Source organism: Harpia harpyja, chromosome W (assembly GCF_026419915.1).
Source record: "Harpia harpyja isolate bHarHar1 chromosome W, bHarHar1 primary haplotype, whole genome shotgun sequence".
NCBI lineage: Eukaryota > Metazoa > Chordata > Aves > Accipitriformes > Accipitridae > Harpia > Harpia harpyja.
Window position 1 is genome coordinate 22,653,570 of NC_068968.1, and position 15,584 is coordinate 22,669,153.

Here is a 15,584-nt window from a genome sequence, read left to right on the forward strand (position 1 = left end):
CCTTCTAAAGGCGTCTGGAATGCTCTTGCGCTCGTTAGCTAAATATGTATACACAAACAAAGCGTCCTTGAAGCCTGGTGCCTACAAAACATCCTTGGCTCACAAATTGATCAATTCCATCGAGTCTGGATTGTTCACTACATGCCCATTACTTTCCAAGTATCCCACAGAAGTTCCTTTAAGGTGAAGGTGGCAGCACGGTCCCTGCTGCTGCTTTCAGCCTCCAAAAACCTGCTGTCATCACCCCACCTCGAGTCCCAGGTCCCTGGATGGGGAAGAGCTGGGGGGGATGGGCTGGCGGCTACATTTAGGCACGGCTCAGCAGGGTGGACAGGATGGGACAGGGATGTGGTCCTCGCCTGACATTAGCGGTGGCGTGGTCTATATAATAATGCCGTGGCACGGCTCAGGCTCTCCCTCTCCCCGTCCCCACTGTGGGGCTCCGGGAGGTAAAGCCAGAGCCGGGGCATGTCCTGGCACCGGGGCGCTGACCTCTGGTGGAAAGCGTGGACTTGAGCCGGCTCTGATGCTGTTGGCTGGTGGGATACAGGGAGCAGCAGCTCCGTGATAAGTGCATGCCAGTCTGATCCCCGGCTGCCCGAGTGCAATATTCACCTTACAAAGAGCTGTCTTTCTGCTTTCAGGAATAAGTATTTGGCTCCCAGCAGCATTGCCATCATGGGGAAAGACTATTACAAGATTTTGGGCATCCAGTCCAGTGCCAATGAGGATGAAATCAAGAAAGCCTACCGGAAAATGGCCCTAAAGTATCACCCTGATAAGAATAAAGACCCCAATGCCGAGGAGAAGTTCAAGGAGATCGCGGAGGCTTACGACGTCCTGAGTGACCCCAAGAAACGAGCTGTTTATGACCAGTATGGGGAGGAAGGTAAGGGGATGAGTGCTGCTGCTTGAAGGCAGGGGTGCTTGGTCCAAATAGGCTTTTATAGGTGAGGGAGTGCTTTCACACCCTCAGCATGGCTGGAGTTGTCCTTGTGATTCATGCCTTCCCCCAAAATGGGGCTGATAGCCACAGAATTGGGGAGAGCAAAGGCTCTGCCGATGTCAGAAATCGCTTCTCAATCCGCTTTTCCCCGGGCTGCTCCATTTTTCCAACCTGCCACCCTGCTTCGCAGGATGGCCAGGCTCTCCCTGCCCTCTGCCCCAAAGCCTGGCAGCCAGCTGAAATGATGGAAGCGGAAGGAGCTCACCTCCTGGGTCATACCTGGGGTAATTCATTAGCAACCTTTTAATTAACCTAAATTTCCCAGTGGAGAAGTATTGCTTTTGTTTGCATTTCCCCCTGCATTTGGGTGCTGGTCCCGCTGTCCTCCCTGGTACAGGCTGACCTACAGGATTCAAAACTTTTCCCAATTTAAGTAATAGGTCCTTGTTTTGAAATCAAGCGGCTGCTGTTGTCTGGGGGTTGGCACAGAGGAGGAGAGCCACTCCACCACAAGTGGCCTTATTAGTCGAAGATGGAAGAGCGCAACCCCATTTGAGGAGAGTGCCAAATATCATCTGCATTAATCAGCCCAGGGCTTGGGTGCTTAAAAGAGCAGGAGGTCTGGCAGGAACAGGCTGCTGGGTGGAAGATGCAGCCCTTCTCATGGGGCCAGCAGGCAGGTGCATCCCCTAATGAGCCACCAGCAGAATTAACTAGCGGTGGGTTAATTCTCCACCCGTTAGTTATGTCAGGGCTATGATGGATGCACCCGAGCTATGTGATTTGCTGCAGTGTAAAATGAGAAGAGGTTTTCTCAAGTGGGAAACCAGCCTTTCCCTGGAGGTGCTGCTGAAATCGGACCCTGCTTGGGCTGGCATCACGGGATTAAAGGTGAAACCTCCTGGCTGTACAGTCTGTTAGGGACGGGGGCTCGCTGGGGATTTGGCGAAATCCCCATCAACAAAGGCAGCTAAAATAAGAGTGAGTTAAGGAGGGAAGGAAGAGCAGCCCCCTCCTCACAGCGGGATGGGGAGTACCAGCAAAACCAAACCCTATCAGTGTTTTGGGGAACTGGTGCTGGTCACATGCAGAAAGCCGGGGCAGAAATGGGATGAAAGAAGTGAAAAGGTTTTGTGGCTGGAGAGAGGGGGGACAGAGATGCCACTGAGCTGGCTGGACCCATTGTGGGACAGGGACTGCTGTCCACCTCCCAGGTGGTGACTTCCAGACCAGTCATGGTCCATGGCCCCACACACCTTTCATTTCCCATCAGATGCCTTTTTTTGGAGCAATATGGCCTGGGGATCAGCATTTCGAGGGGCTCCTGGGTCCCACATGCTGAGGTGGGCGAGGTGAAGTGAAAGGTCCCCCACCCCAGGATAGAAACTTCATCGATCAGAAAAGATCCCCAAACTTGCCCATTCTGTGCTTGTCCCCCTCCTATCTCCTGCTGCAGAGGGCTGGCACGAGGGACAGCCCGTCAGAAATAGCTCTTCACTGTCACTGGCGTGCCCTGAAAATAGTCCTTGAGCTAGGCTTGGCTTAACCCTTCCTGGGCCCTCCTAGTCAAAAATAGCCTTGCAGAGCATGTGTGACCTCTCTGGAGGCCACTTGTCATGTGCCTTGGCTGCTTGGGACTTTGGGGGGGGTTTGCAGTGATGTAAGGCCCTGCCCAAGGTCTGGCAGGGGAGTTTCCCACAGGAACGGTTGCCAAAAGATCCAAACCTTGAACTTACCTGACATTTTATACAGTCTGTGAACAGAGAGCTGTATCCCTTCCACTGTGTGCCGACCTGGAGGTCTGCTGACTTCCACCTGCTCTACCACCAAGAGTCATGGTCGCTCGCTGAGCTCAAAGCCTTTTCTCATGTGCTGGACGTGATGCTCCTGGACTGCAGCCATTGGTGCAGCCCAAAAGACAGAGCTATTTGGGCAGAAGGGAGCCTGCCCATGGGAAAAAATGGAGATGGGCTGGTCAGGAAATGTTTTAAATGAAAAGGCCATGAACTGGGTGGAGAGAACCAAGCAAGTGCTCAGTTGGGGTAGTGGGGACAAATCCTGAATGGCTTTTGAGCTTGCTGGGTGTAGGGGCAGGACTGTGTGTCATGGGTTGGGGTGGTGCCTTCCTGGCCCATGGTCTCTGCAGGTGGCTGGGCTGGAGGGGGTGACCTGCACCCCCAGGAGCTGCTGGAAGGGCTGCCTGGAGCCAGCAGAGACCATGCTCCTGTGTGGAAAGTATGGTCCCAACACGGCACCCGCCCACAGGGAGCGTTAATGTCTCATCTTCCCCCTTCTCTTCCAGGTCTCAAAACTGGAGGTGGCTCTTCAGGTGGCTCAGGGAACACTTTCCACTACACCTTCCACGGAGACCCTCATGCCACCTTCGTGTCCTTCTTTGGAGACTCCAACCCTTTTGATATCTTCTTCGCTAGCAGCCGCTCCCGGGTATTCAATGGCTTTGACCAGGAAGATATGGATATTGATGACAATGATGACCCTTTCAGTGCCTTTGGCTGGTTTGGCTTCAATGGCATTAACGGTGTTCACCGGCAGCACCAGGAGTCCCTGCACACGCGGAGAAAGGTCCAAGACCCACCCGTCATCCATGAGCTCAAGGTGTCCCTGGAAGAGACCTACCACGGCTCCACCAAGAAGATGAAGATCACCCGCAGAAGGCTCAATGCTGATGGCCAGACCATGCGGACTGAGGGCAAGATCCTAAACATTGTCATCAAACAGGGTTGGAAGGAGGGAACCAAAATCACATTCCCCAAAGAAGGGGATGCCACCCCAGACAACATCCCTGCTGACATAATCTTCATCCTCAAGGACAAGCCTCACTCGCACTTCAAGAGGGACGGGACGAATGCGGTCTACACCGCAAACATCAGTCTTAAAGAGGTGGGTATTGGTGGGAAATCCTGTGGGGTGGGAGGTGGTGCTGGGTCATGGCATGTAGAGCCAAGAAGGGAGTCAGTCCTTGTCCTGCACTGATGAGGAAGGACCAGGTAGGTCGTGAGAGACACAAGCAAAGACCTCTGCAGAGAGGAGCTACCTTTTAATAAATCCCAGCTAGCAGCTGCATTTAACATTGATGTTTTTGGCAGCTGCCATTTGCTGTTCCTTTCAGACTGTAGACACTGTCTTCTTAATGAGCTGATTTTTTTTTTCTGAAGACAGATTTATGTTCTCAAATGCATTTAATAGAAATAAGCTCAATGGGACAGACCTGGGGTAGGGAAACATGAGCTCATTAGTGTGCCAGCAAGTCGGGAGAGCTTTGTGATGGCTCTGTGTCCCAGCTGGGGCTGTGACCAGGTGTACTGGGGGCAAGGGGCATCCACGTGGGTCAGGCAGATCTGGGTGCTCCTGGAGCAAACACATCTCAAGTTAACCTGCAGACTCAGGAGCTGAATTTCCTTCACGGTGCAAAGTGCAGAGGGTTATTCCTGTGGTGGCTGGATCCCCTGGCCACTCCAGAAATACTCAGGAGAGGCTGCCTTATTTATGGAGTCATGCATGCCATACCTCAGATATTTCCTTCTGTGCATGCCCCCATCTGTAAAATTAACCCCAAGCTGGCTGTCTTGATGTCCAGACCATGTTAGCCCAAGTTCACACACTGCTCAGGCTGGAGGGACTCTCACCTGGAGTTGCCCTTTGAGCAGCAAGTGGAGAAACCTGCTCTGGCCCCACATGCTATTGCACCAGAAGTGCTGGTGCTGGGCCTGAGGAAGCATCGGCTCTGCCGTGCTGAGCGGTTCCCCAGCCACCTCACCCACAGGGTGCCTGTGATCTCCATCCAGCTGCCTGTGAGCAAGGCGTGCATGCTGGCATTTGGTTTGCACAATGAAGTCACAGAAAGACTGGTGGAAATTGATGGTCTGGGCAAATTCCTCATCTCTTTGAGCTGGAATGTTTAGTCTCTGTCCTCCCCCACTGCAAACCCAATGTGCTGGGCGTCCTCAGGGAGCTGCCGGCCTGGCTGCCATCACCAGCCCGCTGCTTGCCAGGGCAGGGTGATACTTTGCTACTTTTATCTTCCATGAGAAGAAGTAGCTTAAGTGCTCTGGAGCACGAGCAGATGCCAGGAGTTCCCTGACTCCATATGCCACCATCTAAGTACGTGACGGAGTACCTCACAGTACAACCTCTTCATCACCTAAGCCTATGGCCGTAGCCTTGGGTGCTCTCCTTGCACCCTTCCTCCTTGTGAGTCTGCCTTTTTTAGCCTGAACTTTAGTCTTTTCCGCTGCCACAAGAGCAGCACAGCACGGTGCCGGCAGGCAGAGCTGGCAGGTGGTGGGTGCTGTGACCCGACTCATGGCCATGCTGGAGACCCCTTGCCAGCACCCTGCTGCCATGGGGAGCAACACGCCCAGTGCTCGGACTGGGGGCAGTCAGGAGAGCATCCTCCTCTTCCTCCATCCCACAGACCCCTCCACAGAGCAACCCACGGAGGCAATACCCTCCCAGTGCTCGCATCCTGGCCCTACTGAGTGCCATGTCCCCCCAGCCAGGGCAGCATGGGGTGGTTGGTGCCCAGTGGGCACTGCTGCCCAGCTGCTGCTGAAGCCAGAGGTGTAAGAGGGCTTCCCCAGAGACTCATGGGCTGTGGGGAAGTGTCCCTTCTTAAAATTACAGGTATGTGTCACAGTAGGAGGTCGAGAGAGGGAGGAGTGACACAGCTCCACCAGCAGCTGCCTCTCCTGGGAGCCAGATCTTCAGGCAGCACTGCCAGCAGGGGCTTGCACCTGCCTAGCTGCCTGCCTAACGCTTGCCTTCAGCAGCCACCTGCTTTGCATCATTTACCTGGCATCACCTTCCTCAAAGCATCCATGCATCAGTGCCTGGCTGAGATGCGACCAGTGGTGACATTTCCCCCCCTCCCCAGTTCTGCTGCGAGCCGAGGAGGACCCACCACTGACCTAGATAAAGCTCAGCTTTCACAGCACAGTGCAGAGCTCAGCTATCAAACCCATGGTGATTTAATACCTAGGGATAAACCGAGCTTCTTCCTAGGATGCAGGGCAGCTCCCGCAGTTACTGGTGTGTCACAACCCAGGCTGGACAGACCAGGGAGGGGTCGTGTTGAGTTCAGAATTCCCTCGGGCTAAATTAAGGTGAAATGACACCAAACAATCAGTTAAACATTTTATTCATGACAGAAGCAAACTGAACTTGGAAGGTGTTAACAATAGGTGGCAGGGTTTCTCTCAACAGGAATTGGCATGAAACTATCTCAGTAAACCATGTCACCCGTGGTAACCATATACATCAATTCAGGGAAGAAGGAGATCCCTCCCGTTGGGTCAGGAGGTTCAGAGCAGACCCCCTTGCTTTCTAGACTCCTTCTCAGAGAGGAGCCTAGGGGTGGCTGGATCCACTCCTAGTCCCAGACATGGTCAACGGTTTTATGTCTAAAGGGATGAGGTGTAGGAATTATGGAAAAGGGGAGGGAGGGAGGGAGAGAGAGAGAGAGAAAAAGAAAAGAGAAAGATGTCACTGGTCCTGGGTCCAGCCAGCCAAGGAGTCCAGTTCCGGTGGGCACGCACACATGGGGCTTCAGTTTGTGTCCTTTTATCATCTCCTTGCCCCTACTCATTAGGCTAATTAGGTGTCATGCCTGGTTTGTGCTTTCAGAACCTTCGGGAAATGGGTCGGTGGGCTTGGGGGTCGTTTGGGGAGTAACTTCCCCTTCCCTGCAGACATGACCGTTGTTTGATCTTTGGCCATGCATGGTGAGCTGCCCTGCTCAGCGTATCAGAACATGGAGCTGTGAACCCTCCGACATGCCCTCCCCGACCTGTTGCTGATGTCCTGTGCTGATCAGCTGCTTTTCACCTGTGGGGTTCCTTGCTAGGCAGGGCTCTTTGTTATGCAGAGTTCGTCGTTAAGCAGAACTTGCCCCACCACAACGTTTGAGACATTAACTCTTTCGGTCTCTCACACGGTGTTACTTCATCAACCAGTTTCCCAAATGCCAATGAAGTTGGACAAGAAGAATGAAAAACAGGAACATACAGCAAAGGAGCAATTGCCTCTGGTTCTTGCGTCTTGGCTTTAGGAAGGAAACATTAAGATCCTGTCTGCCTTCACTGTTACTGCCTGCTCCTGCTTGCATCCCTGTGCTTGCCCTGTCCATGTGCTCCCCTAGGGAGTTCCTGCTCTCCTTCCCATTTTATGGCTGGAGATGTCCTTTCCCTGACACATGTGGACCCGTGCAGCCCTCCATGGTGCATGATGGTGGGTGCCAACAAGCAGGAGGGCTCCAGCATTTTTGGGTGAGCGTGGGGTAGAAATGCATTGATGTGGGGAGATTGTCCTTCACTCCCGCCCAACCTGCTAGAGATCCAGCCAAGCACTTGCTGGTCACATGGAGCTGGCAATGGGCATCCTCCTGCAGCCAGAAAAGCTCTTCCTGGGAGGAGGCCCCATGCAGAGGAGCTGTGCAAGATGGCCCCAGCTGTCCTGTTCTCCACTCACTGGAGCCCAAGAGCTGGCCCCAGCATGGGTCCCACTGTGACTGCTCTGGTGCAAAGGCCTGGCTCAGCCACAGAAGCTGCAACCATTGGACCTGAGCCAGTGGCCAGGATGAGAAGAGATGTTTCTCCTGGTGCCTGTTGCTGCTCTGCCACCAGAGGCTTTTCCTGGGGAGGGGGATGCAGAACATCTTCCCATCTACCCCAGAAACAGCAAACCACATCCTCCTCCCCTTCCTTTGCAGGGTGTTTGGGGGGGGGGGGGGGGGGAACGGGAGGGCTGGGACCTCCCAGGACCCGGCTCCGAGGGGTGAGTGCTTTGCGTGCCAGGCAGGGACGAGTGTGTGCCAGCCCCTGCCTGGGAAGCTCGAGGCTATGTCCCTGGCAAACCACCCCCCCGCCCCCCCCCCAGAAGCGTCGCTCGCAGTCCTCTCCCTCAGCCTTTCTCCCTTGCCGAAAGCCTGGAGACGATCCTGCCCACGTGTACGTCAGAGCTGCCCGAGTTATTTAAGGACACCAGGATTTTCTTGCTGCATTCCCGCGTCACGTGGCTCGCCAATGCAGGCCGGCTTGCGGCTGCCGCGGCATCCATCACCCTGGCTGCTGCCGGGGGCTGGGGTACAACGGGGTGGCACCCACGAAACCGGCTCTTGGCTTTGCAATGGGGACCGGTGATGGGGCCCAGCTCCTCCGGGTCCTCGGCTTCCAGGAAAGCTCGGTGCTGTGCCGCGGCCGCACCGCTGTCCAGCGCCGGCACAACCTTTTGGAGGCTGTTGAGGGGGGGATGGGACGCGACGCGGGCTGTGCTATAGATAACCCCCAGCGCCGGGCAGAGCTGCCGGGCTCCGGAGGGTGACAGCTGGTGAACCGCGGCTGCATCCGATGATCTCAGCTGGATTTTCGGCTACCCGAGGCTGGTCGGTGAGGCCGGGGAAGGGGCGGGGCTAAATTTAGCCTGTCCTGTTGCTGCGAGTGGCCGGGCGCTTGCTGGTGATGCCTCCTGCAGAGCCCAGGAGATGGGGAGGGGGGGGTCCTTCCCCCCATGAGGCTGGAGCACCCCTCTCCTGGGGCACCCCTCTCCTGCATGGTTCCTGCAGCCCAGTTTGGCTGGCACCAGTACAGACCTGGGCTTGCACTGGTGAGCATCAACTGCCCTGCTCATGGGCATCATCCAAACAGAGCCGTAGGTTTAACCCGGGGAGCAGCCGGTAGGAGGATGGGGTGCAGCAGCACGGCTGGTGGGGATGCTTTTGGGTGGCAGCCCCACCTGACAGTGTGTCCCCATCTTCTCCCCGCAGGCCTTATGCGGCTGCACCGTGAACATTCCCACCATCGACGGGCAGGTGATCCCGCTGCCCTGCAATGACATCATCAAGCCAGGGACAGTGAAGAGACTACGCGGGGAGGGCCTGCCCTTCCCCAAGGCCCCCAGCCAGCGAGGAGACTTGATCGTGGAGTTCAAAATCCGCTTCCCGGACAGAATAGCTCCCCAGACCAGACAGATCCTCAAGCAGCACCTCCCATGCGCCTAGAGCCCAGGGACTCTCCTCCAAGCAGCAATACTCCAAATGCATGTGCCGCAGCATCTGGCCTGCATGGAGCAGAAGTGCTAGAGCGCTTTCAAATGCAAACACACACCCACCGCCCCCACACACACCACTTTCCCAAAATTCCCATCCAACCCACCCCCCACCCATCCCTCTTGGCCTGTTTTCTACTCTGGCAGTGGGGAGGCTCCTGCCCTGCCCGTCACTGCTCTCTTGGTTGCCAAACTTTTTATTTTTCCCTAGAGGTCCAGCTTTTCTGCCTTGTACAAGCAAGCAGCATGGGCCCTTTGCCCAGGGAGGTGCATCACGTTCTGAGTTTTTATGATGTCACCTGCTTTTCAGGCCACTTTTCCCACAAGAGGCTGGACTTGATGGGGTTCAGCACAGCGTAAATAGGACTCCGCAGGATCTCACATCCCCACTGTTAGATTTCTCCTCCCCTCCTTGATACTTGCTGCTATTCGGGGTCCCAGCTGTACTGCAGCGCTGAGGAGACTGTCTCACACACATAGAGCAGAGGGATCGCTCCTGCCCACGATGGACCCTCTGGAGCCAGACTGTTTCTAACTTGGGACCACGGTACCGAGCCCAACCACGGTCTGCTCTCCTGTGCCAAGCCTACAACCGAGCCTCAGCTGTGCCAAACGATGGAGTGCAAAGCACTTGGGGACAGTCCTGTCCAGCCTCCTGCCCCTGCCCAGGGCTGGGGCTGTCCCTGGTGCCTGTGGGCAGCTGGGCAGCACCTGCCTGCACCCGCTGCATGCAGAGCCCCAGCCAGCAGGAGGAGGGGGGAAAGCCCAGGGTGGAGCTTTCTTGTTCAGATGTGTTGAAGTTGCATTGCTTTTTTTTTTTTTTAATATACATATATAGAGAGCTCATTAGATAAACTCCATAAGGGTTTTTCTCTGCCTGTTTTGGGGTTCCTGGAGTGGCACACTGTGTGTGTGCATGCGCGTGCATACGTACAAGCCTGGGTGCAAAAGCAGAGCCAAGCATGAGCAGAGCTGTGGTTTTTCACTAGCATTTGTGTTCAACCTTTGGGATTTTACTAGGAAGAGAAATGCATGTGTATATATTTTTCTACAGGGACAATTCATTCAGGAGGTATTTCTGGGCATTAGGGTGGAGCTGGGAGGCACATGAGGCAATCTGGCTTTGTTTTTAAATACTGTATTTTTTTAAAACCTTTGGATTTCCATAAGGAGAGTTTTTATAGTTCTTACCTTTCCTGGCCCACTCTGCCTCGTGCCACTTCTTTTCCCCAGGAAGGGCTCCTACAGAGTGGGAGGCACATTTGACCTGGCTTTGTACAGCTCCTCTTCCACTACAGCACCTCTGAGAAAAAACCTCTGCCAAAATATTCCCCCCACCAGGAATCCTATTTTTTAAAGAAGAATCATTGACTTGAAACAGGGGGTCCTTTGGGGCGGGGGGGGGGGAGCATGGGGTGTCCATCAGGGCTACGTGTACAGCTGTACATTATATCATACGCAGCAGGAAGGCCAGCCAGTGCTGTGGCTCTGGCACAGGGCGAGGAGACCTGTTAGGCACTGCTTAATTTATCACCCGGTTTGACTGGCAAGGGTATTGTGGCAGTACATTCCCCCCCCCCCCCCATCCCGCCAGCAGGAAACGAAACTTCTCCAGGGAGAAGGGGAAGGAAACCCTGGAGGCTGCAGGTTGAAATTTGAACTGGCCAGTCGAGATGCGCCAGGTACACCAAGGTGACCCTCCTAGCCAATAGAATTAAATGACCACAGGTCAGATTCGACAGGGGTATAAACGGGGTCCCGCCGGAGGACATGTTGGAATCAGTCCTCCTCGGAGCAGCGGGTCTGCAATCGGGGACTCCCCCTCGGGCCAGGGCACCACCCGAGGTAACTCCTCGAGGGAGAGAGCCCTCAGCTTTTAGGTGAGTGATATGCACATTTTGAGCCATCACTTTAAATCTTGGGGATTCTTAAGTCGGCCGTGTAGTATTAATTCTCTTTACATCATTGAGCCTGTGGTTTTATAAAATGTTACCGGACTTCTAACTAACTTTTGCTGAAGAATAAATCTGAGTTTTAACACCTGTTGGATTTGGTTAGTCGTGCATCCGTAACATGTATGTCGCTGGTTCCCTCTGCTGGTCCCTGTGGAGTTCGACAGAGAGAAACCTGGTGGACACTGCTGGAGTGAGAAGACAGGTCAGCATGCAGATGCAAGCTGCCTTGTTTTTCTGTTTCAATGAAACCTGAATGTTTTATAGTGGGTTTTTTGTAATTTTTTTTTTATGTCAGTATGAGAGAAAAAATAAAGTATTTTAAAAAAATATACCTCCTTGGTATGTGTTGTGATGGGAGATGCTGGGGCTGTGCTCACCCTGGCCTAGGTGCAGGCAGCAGGGCCAGGGAAGGGGCTCAGCCCCCACTGGCATCGGGGGAACCCTGTCAGGGCTTTACATCCCCTTGGGGCTCCCAGGACATGGCAGATACAGGCAGCAGGAGTGTGGGCCAGCCAAGAAGGGTCTGTGAGTGGTGGGGTGGCGCAGCTAGGGATGGGACAGCGAGGGGGGGGGGGCTCCTTGCTGGCAGAGGCTGCCCAAGGGGGCTGGAGAGATGCTGATGCCTGGCTCTTCTTGGAGGGGACTTGGGGCTGAGCAAGAGGCAACAGCATACATTGCACCCAGGGACATTACCACTGATACCAGGAAAAATGTTTGCCCATAAGGCGCCAAGCAGGAGCAGTTACAAGGACAGGCGATATGAGCAAAAACCCACAGGCATGGTGCCTTGGGAGGGGCCTGGGCAGAGGCTGCCAAACCCCAAATGAGGGACATGGCTCACTGTCCCCTCCCAGGTGAGAGCTTGGGGCCATGAAATCACCCTGCAACAAGCTAACCCTGAAGCCCACACAGCAGACAGGGCTGGGAGCAGCTAATAAGCTGAGCAGACTGGGGGGCAGAGCCAGCACAGCACCCCCCAGCCAAGGGGGCTGACAATGCTGCCAGGGATGGCCATGGGGAGGGGATGCCCTTAGAGCGGGAACACCCATGCATAAGGGATGCCTATGGGGCAGGGGATGTCACTTGGGAGGGTATGTCCATGGGGCAGAGGATACCTGTAGTGGAGGGATGCCCATGGTGTGGGGATGCCTTTGGGGCAGGGTTAGCCATGGGGAGGGGATGCTTCTGGGACAGGAATGCCCAAGGGGAGGGGATGCTCCTGGGGCCAGGGATACCCATGGGGCACAGATGCCCTAGACTAGAATAGGGGACATGCTGAGCATGACCACTGCCTGCCCTCTGCTGGCAGGAGCACCCTTCTGAGCCTGGAGAGTTTTGGGGTGCTGCAGGGCCCCAATCTCTTGGGTCAGGAACCAGCCTCTAACACCAATGCCTTGGCTGGGGAGGGTACCCCATCCTGCATGCACCATGGCTGGACTGCACATGGTCCTCTGTGGGGCCTGGCTGTAGGGCTAGGGGGCTGTAGCTCTGGGGCCATGTGGGGAACCCGGGGGGGGGGGGGCACAAGGAGATGCTGACCATGGCAGCGATGAAAGGGCTGCCCACCTCACTAATCCTGCTCCATCCAGGGCAAGCCCCAGCTGACAGCACCTTCCTCCCACCAGCAGCTCTGGACTGCCCAGCCCCCCCAGCTCCTGCATTTTCTCTGCAGCGCAGAACAGAGGTGGCATAAGGACAGGGCACAAGTGGCGCTGAAGTAGGACAGAGCACCTGAGCAGGGGCTACCTACCCTCCCCAGGGGCTTACATGCCCTCCTACCAGAGCAGGAAGTTGTGCTATTTAAACTCAGTGTTCTCAATTTCAGTGTTTTTCTCCCCATTGCTACACACAAACCCCCCTCCCTCTCATAGATAGTCCCATCCTTCTGCCATTTTGAGATGAGACTCACCTCACCTGTCTCCCCTCTCCCCTTAAATCTAGCCAGGTTGATGAAGCCCTCCCTCGATCTGCCAGGCTTTGGGGCTGAAACTCCCACCGCCCAGGCCTCCACACAACTCCTGCCGCAGGGGAGGTTGCCCTCTCCAGCATGGCTCAGCCCCAAAGGCATCCTTCTGCCACACAATCTACATTTAACCTCTCTGCAGAAATCCTGTTCCTGCATCCCCCCCCAAAGCCAATAGCACATGGCCACTCTGCATCCTATAGCCATTGCCTCAAACAGGCTCTCCCCTTCAGTTCAGGGCTGGGCTGTATCCAGCCTGCCACACCACTCCTGTGTACATGATGGGACCAGACCCAGGGCTTCTCTCATATAAAACACCAAGGGACAGCAGCAGCAGATTTTTCAGTTCAGAGAAGGGAAAATAAACCAAGGAGCAACCTGTAAGTGGAAAGGAAGGATAAGAACCACGATCAGAACCTGACTACTCGGTATGAGGCACAACAAGGGGCAGGCTGGCAGCAGAACCATGCCTGTCATCAGAAACCCAAAGGAATGCATGAAACATTGCAGGGGAAGAGGGAAATCTCTCCACAGAGCCTGATGAACAGTGCTGCCACAGCATCAGAAGAGGAAACTCCCCTCTTCCCTAATCATAGTGGGATCACACTGCACCACAAATTCCAGAAACAGCCCAAGAGCCCCCTTGTGCCTGCCTTCAGGCAGGGCAGATGAAACAGGGATTGCTGAAGAAGTCCTTTGCTGCAGAGGAGCTGCAATGGGTTTGCTTGGCAAGGTTTTGGTAGCTGGGGGGCTACAGGGGTGGCTTCTGTGAGAAGCTGCTAGAAGCTTCCACTATGTCCAACAGAGCCAATGGCGGCCAGCTCCAAGAGGGACCCGCTGCTAGCCAAGGCCAAGCCAATCAGCAACAGTGGTAGCGCCTCTGTGATAACATATTTAAGAAGGAAAAAAAAAGTTGCTGTAGCACAGAAACTGCAGCCAGAGAAAGGAGTGAGAACATGTGAGAGAAACAACCCTGCAGACACCAAGGTCAGTGAAGAAGGAGGGGGAGGAGATGCTCCAGACGCCGGAGCACAGATTCCCCTGCAGCCTGTGGTGAAGACCATGGTGAGGCAGGCTGTCCCCCTGCAGCCCATGGAGGTCCACGGTGGAGCAGATATCCACCTGCAGCCTGTGGAGGACCCCACGCCGGAGCAGGTGGATGCCCGAAGAAGGCCGTGACCCCGTGGGAAGCCCATGTTGGAGCAGGCTCTTGGCAGGACCTGTGGACCCATGGAGAGAGGACCCCACACTGGAGCAGGTTTTCTGGTAGGACTTGTGACCCCGTGGAAGGGACCCATGCTGGAGCAGTTCATGAAGAACTGCAGCCTGTGGGAAGGACCCACATTGGAGAAGGTCGTGGAGAACTGTCTCCCATGGGAGGGACCCCACGCTGGAGCAGGGGAAGGGTGAAGAGTCCTCCCCCTGAGGTGGAAGGAGTAGCAGAGACAACATGTGATGAACTGACCGTAACCCCCATTCCCCATCCCCCTGTGCCACTTGGGGGGAAAAGGTAGAGAATTTGGGAGTGAAGCTGTGCCCAGGAAGAAGGGAGAGGTGGGGGGAAGGTGTTTTAAGATTTGGTTTTATTTCTCATTACCCTACTCTGGTTTGATTGGTAATAAATTAAGTTAATTTTCCCCAAGTCAAGTCTGTTTTGCCCGTGACAGTAACTGGTGAGTGATCTATCCTTGTCCTTATCTTGACCCACGAGCCTTTTGTTATATTTTCTCTCCCCTGTCCAGTTGAGGAGGGGGAGTGATAGAGCAGCTGCACAGTGCTTTGTTGCTGGCTGGGGTTAAACCACAACAACAGGAGCCAAAGCAGCAGGAGACCCAACAGCTCAGGGCCAGCATCAGAGAAGTAAGAGATACCTGCTACCAGGCTCTCTTACTTTGTGCTTCCTGCCAAATTAGGGTAGGGGGGAGAGACTGCCAAACCGATTTCTTCTGTTAACTGGGGCTAAGAGGCATAAGAATGAAGAGCAACCTCAAACACACCAGGGAAGCACGCATACAGATGGGCTCCACCAGACTGAGGAATGCTCAGCACATGAGAGACAGGGTTTACAGAGACAGCACAAGCTACACTGCACCAGTCCCACACAAAGGAATTGCCAGGGCCTAGCTAGAGTTTTGTGGGATTTTTATTTTTTTGTGGGATTTTTTTTTTTCTTTATACAGGCTAGCATTGTACTCTTTGCTAAAGCTGCTGATTCTGCCACAGAAACTAGAACAGAAATTTCTCAGAAATTAAGTCATTTCCCCTCCTTGTTAATTCACTATCTGCCTCCCAACTGAACGCTGGTCTAGATTTGTGTTTGCAGAAAACATTCCCTGTACAGAAGTCTAACGTGCAGCTACACTGTTCTGACTGAGGAATGAAGAAGCCAAGAGTCCATTAAACAGTGGATTTTTTTCCTGTACAACATGGCCTGATGTAGAGTTTGGTCCACAGAGGACAGCGAGTTAACCATAGAGATCATCGTCATTGTCTTCACTGTACACGTTGCCCCCGCTGCCGCCTCCTGTGCCTTGGCTCGGACCAGCACCGCCCTGGTTACCTGATGGGAACCTGCATGCAGTGGTGCAGAAGGGGAGAGAAGAGATGCTGTTCAAAAGCCTCCTTGCAGCTCAGCATGATACCCTCCCTCCACGCCAAA

At 54.6% G+C, this 15,584-nt stretch overlaps 2 protein-coding genes across 3 annotated transcripts in view; one reads left to right on the plus strand and one right to left on the minus strand.

The window, feature by feature from the left end:
• Positions 1-653: 653 nt before the first annotated feature.
• Positions 654-9,823, plus strand: LOC128136187 (dnaJ homolog subfamily B member 5-like). The gene is made up of 3 exons (XM_052775371.1): positions 654-889; positions 3,249-3,847; positions 8,727-9,823. Exons 1-3 carry the CDS (start codon positions 679-681, stop codon positions 8,958-8,960), a joined length of 1,044 nt encoding a protein of 347 aa, XP_052631331.1. The 5' UTR covers positions 654-678; the 3' UTR covers positions 8,961-9,823.
• Positions 9,824-14,548: 4,725 nt separating this feature from the next.
• LOC128136166 (transitional endoplasmic reticulum ATPase) overlaps positions 14,549-15,584 on the minus strand; it is a 28,582-nt gene continuing 27,546 nt past the window's right edge. The window contains exon 17 of one of the 2 annotated variants that reach the window (XM_052775338.1): positions 14,549-15,496. In XM_052775338.1, the coding sequence (XP_052631298.1) occupies positions 15,391-15,496 (106 nt within the window). In that variant the 3' untranslated portion in view covers positions 14,549-15,390. The remainder of the gene's footprint in view (positions 15,497-15,584) is intronic. The other variant, XM_052775340.1, reaches the window with a different exon arrangement.

Excerpts from the sequence above, each read along its gene's own strand:
- LOC128136187 (XM_052775371.1), top strand. The coding sequence starts at position 679 with ATGGGGAAAGACTATTACAAGATTTTGGGCATCCAGTCCAGTGCCAAT. Across the intron at positions 890-3,248 it reads TGACCAGTATGGGGAGGAAG|GTCTCAAAACTGGAGGTGGC; the intron begins GTAAGGGGATGA and ends CTTCTCTTCCAG. Across the intron at positions 3,848-8,726 it reads CAAACATCAGTCTTAAAGAG|GCCTTATGCGGCTGCACCGT; the intron begins GTGGGTATTGGT and ends TTCTCCCCGCAG.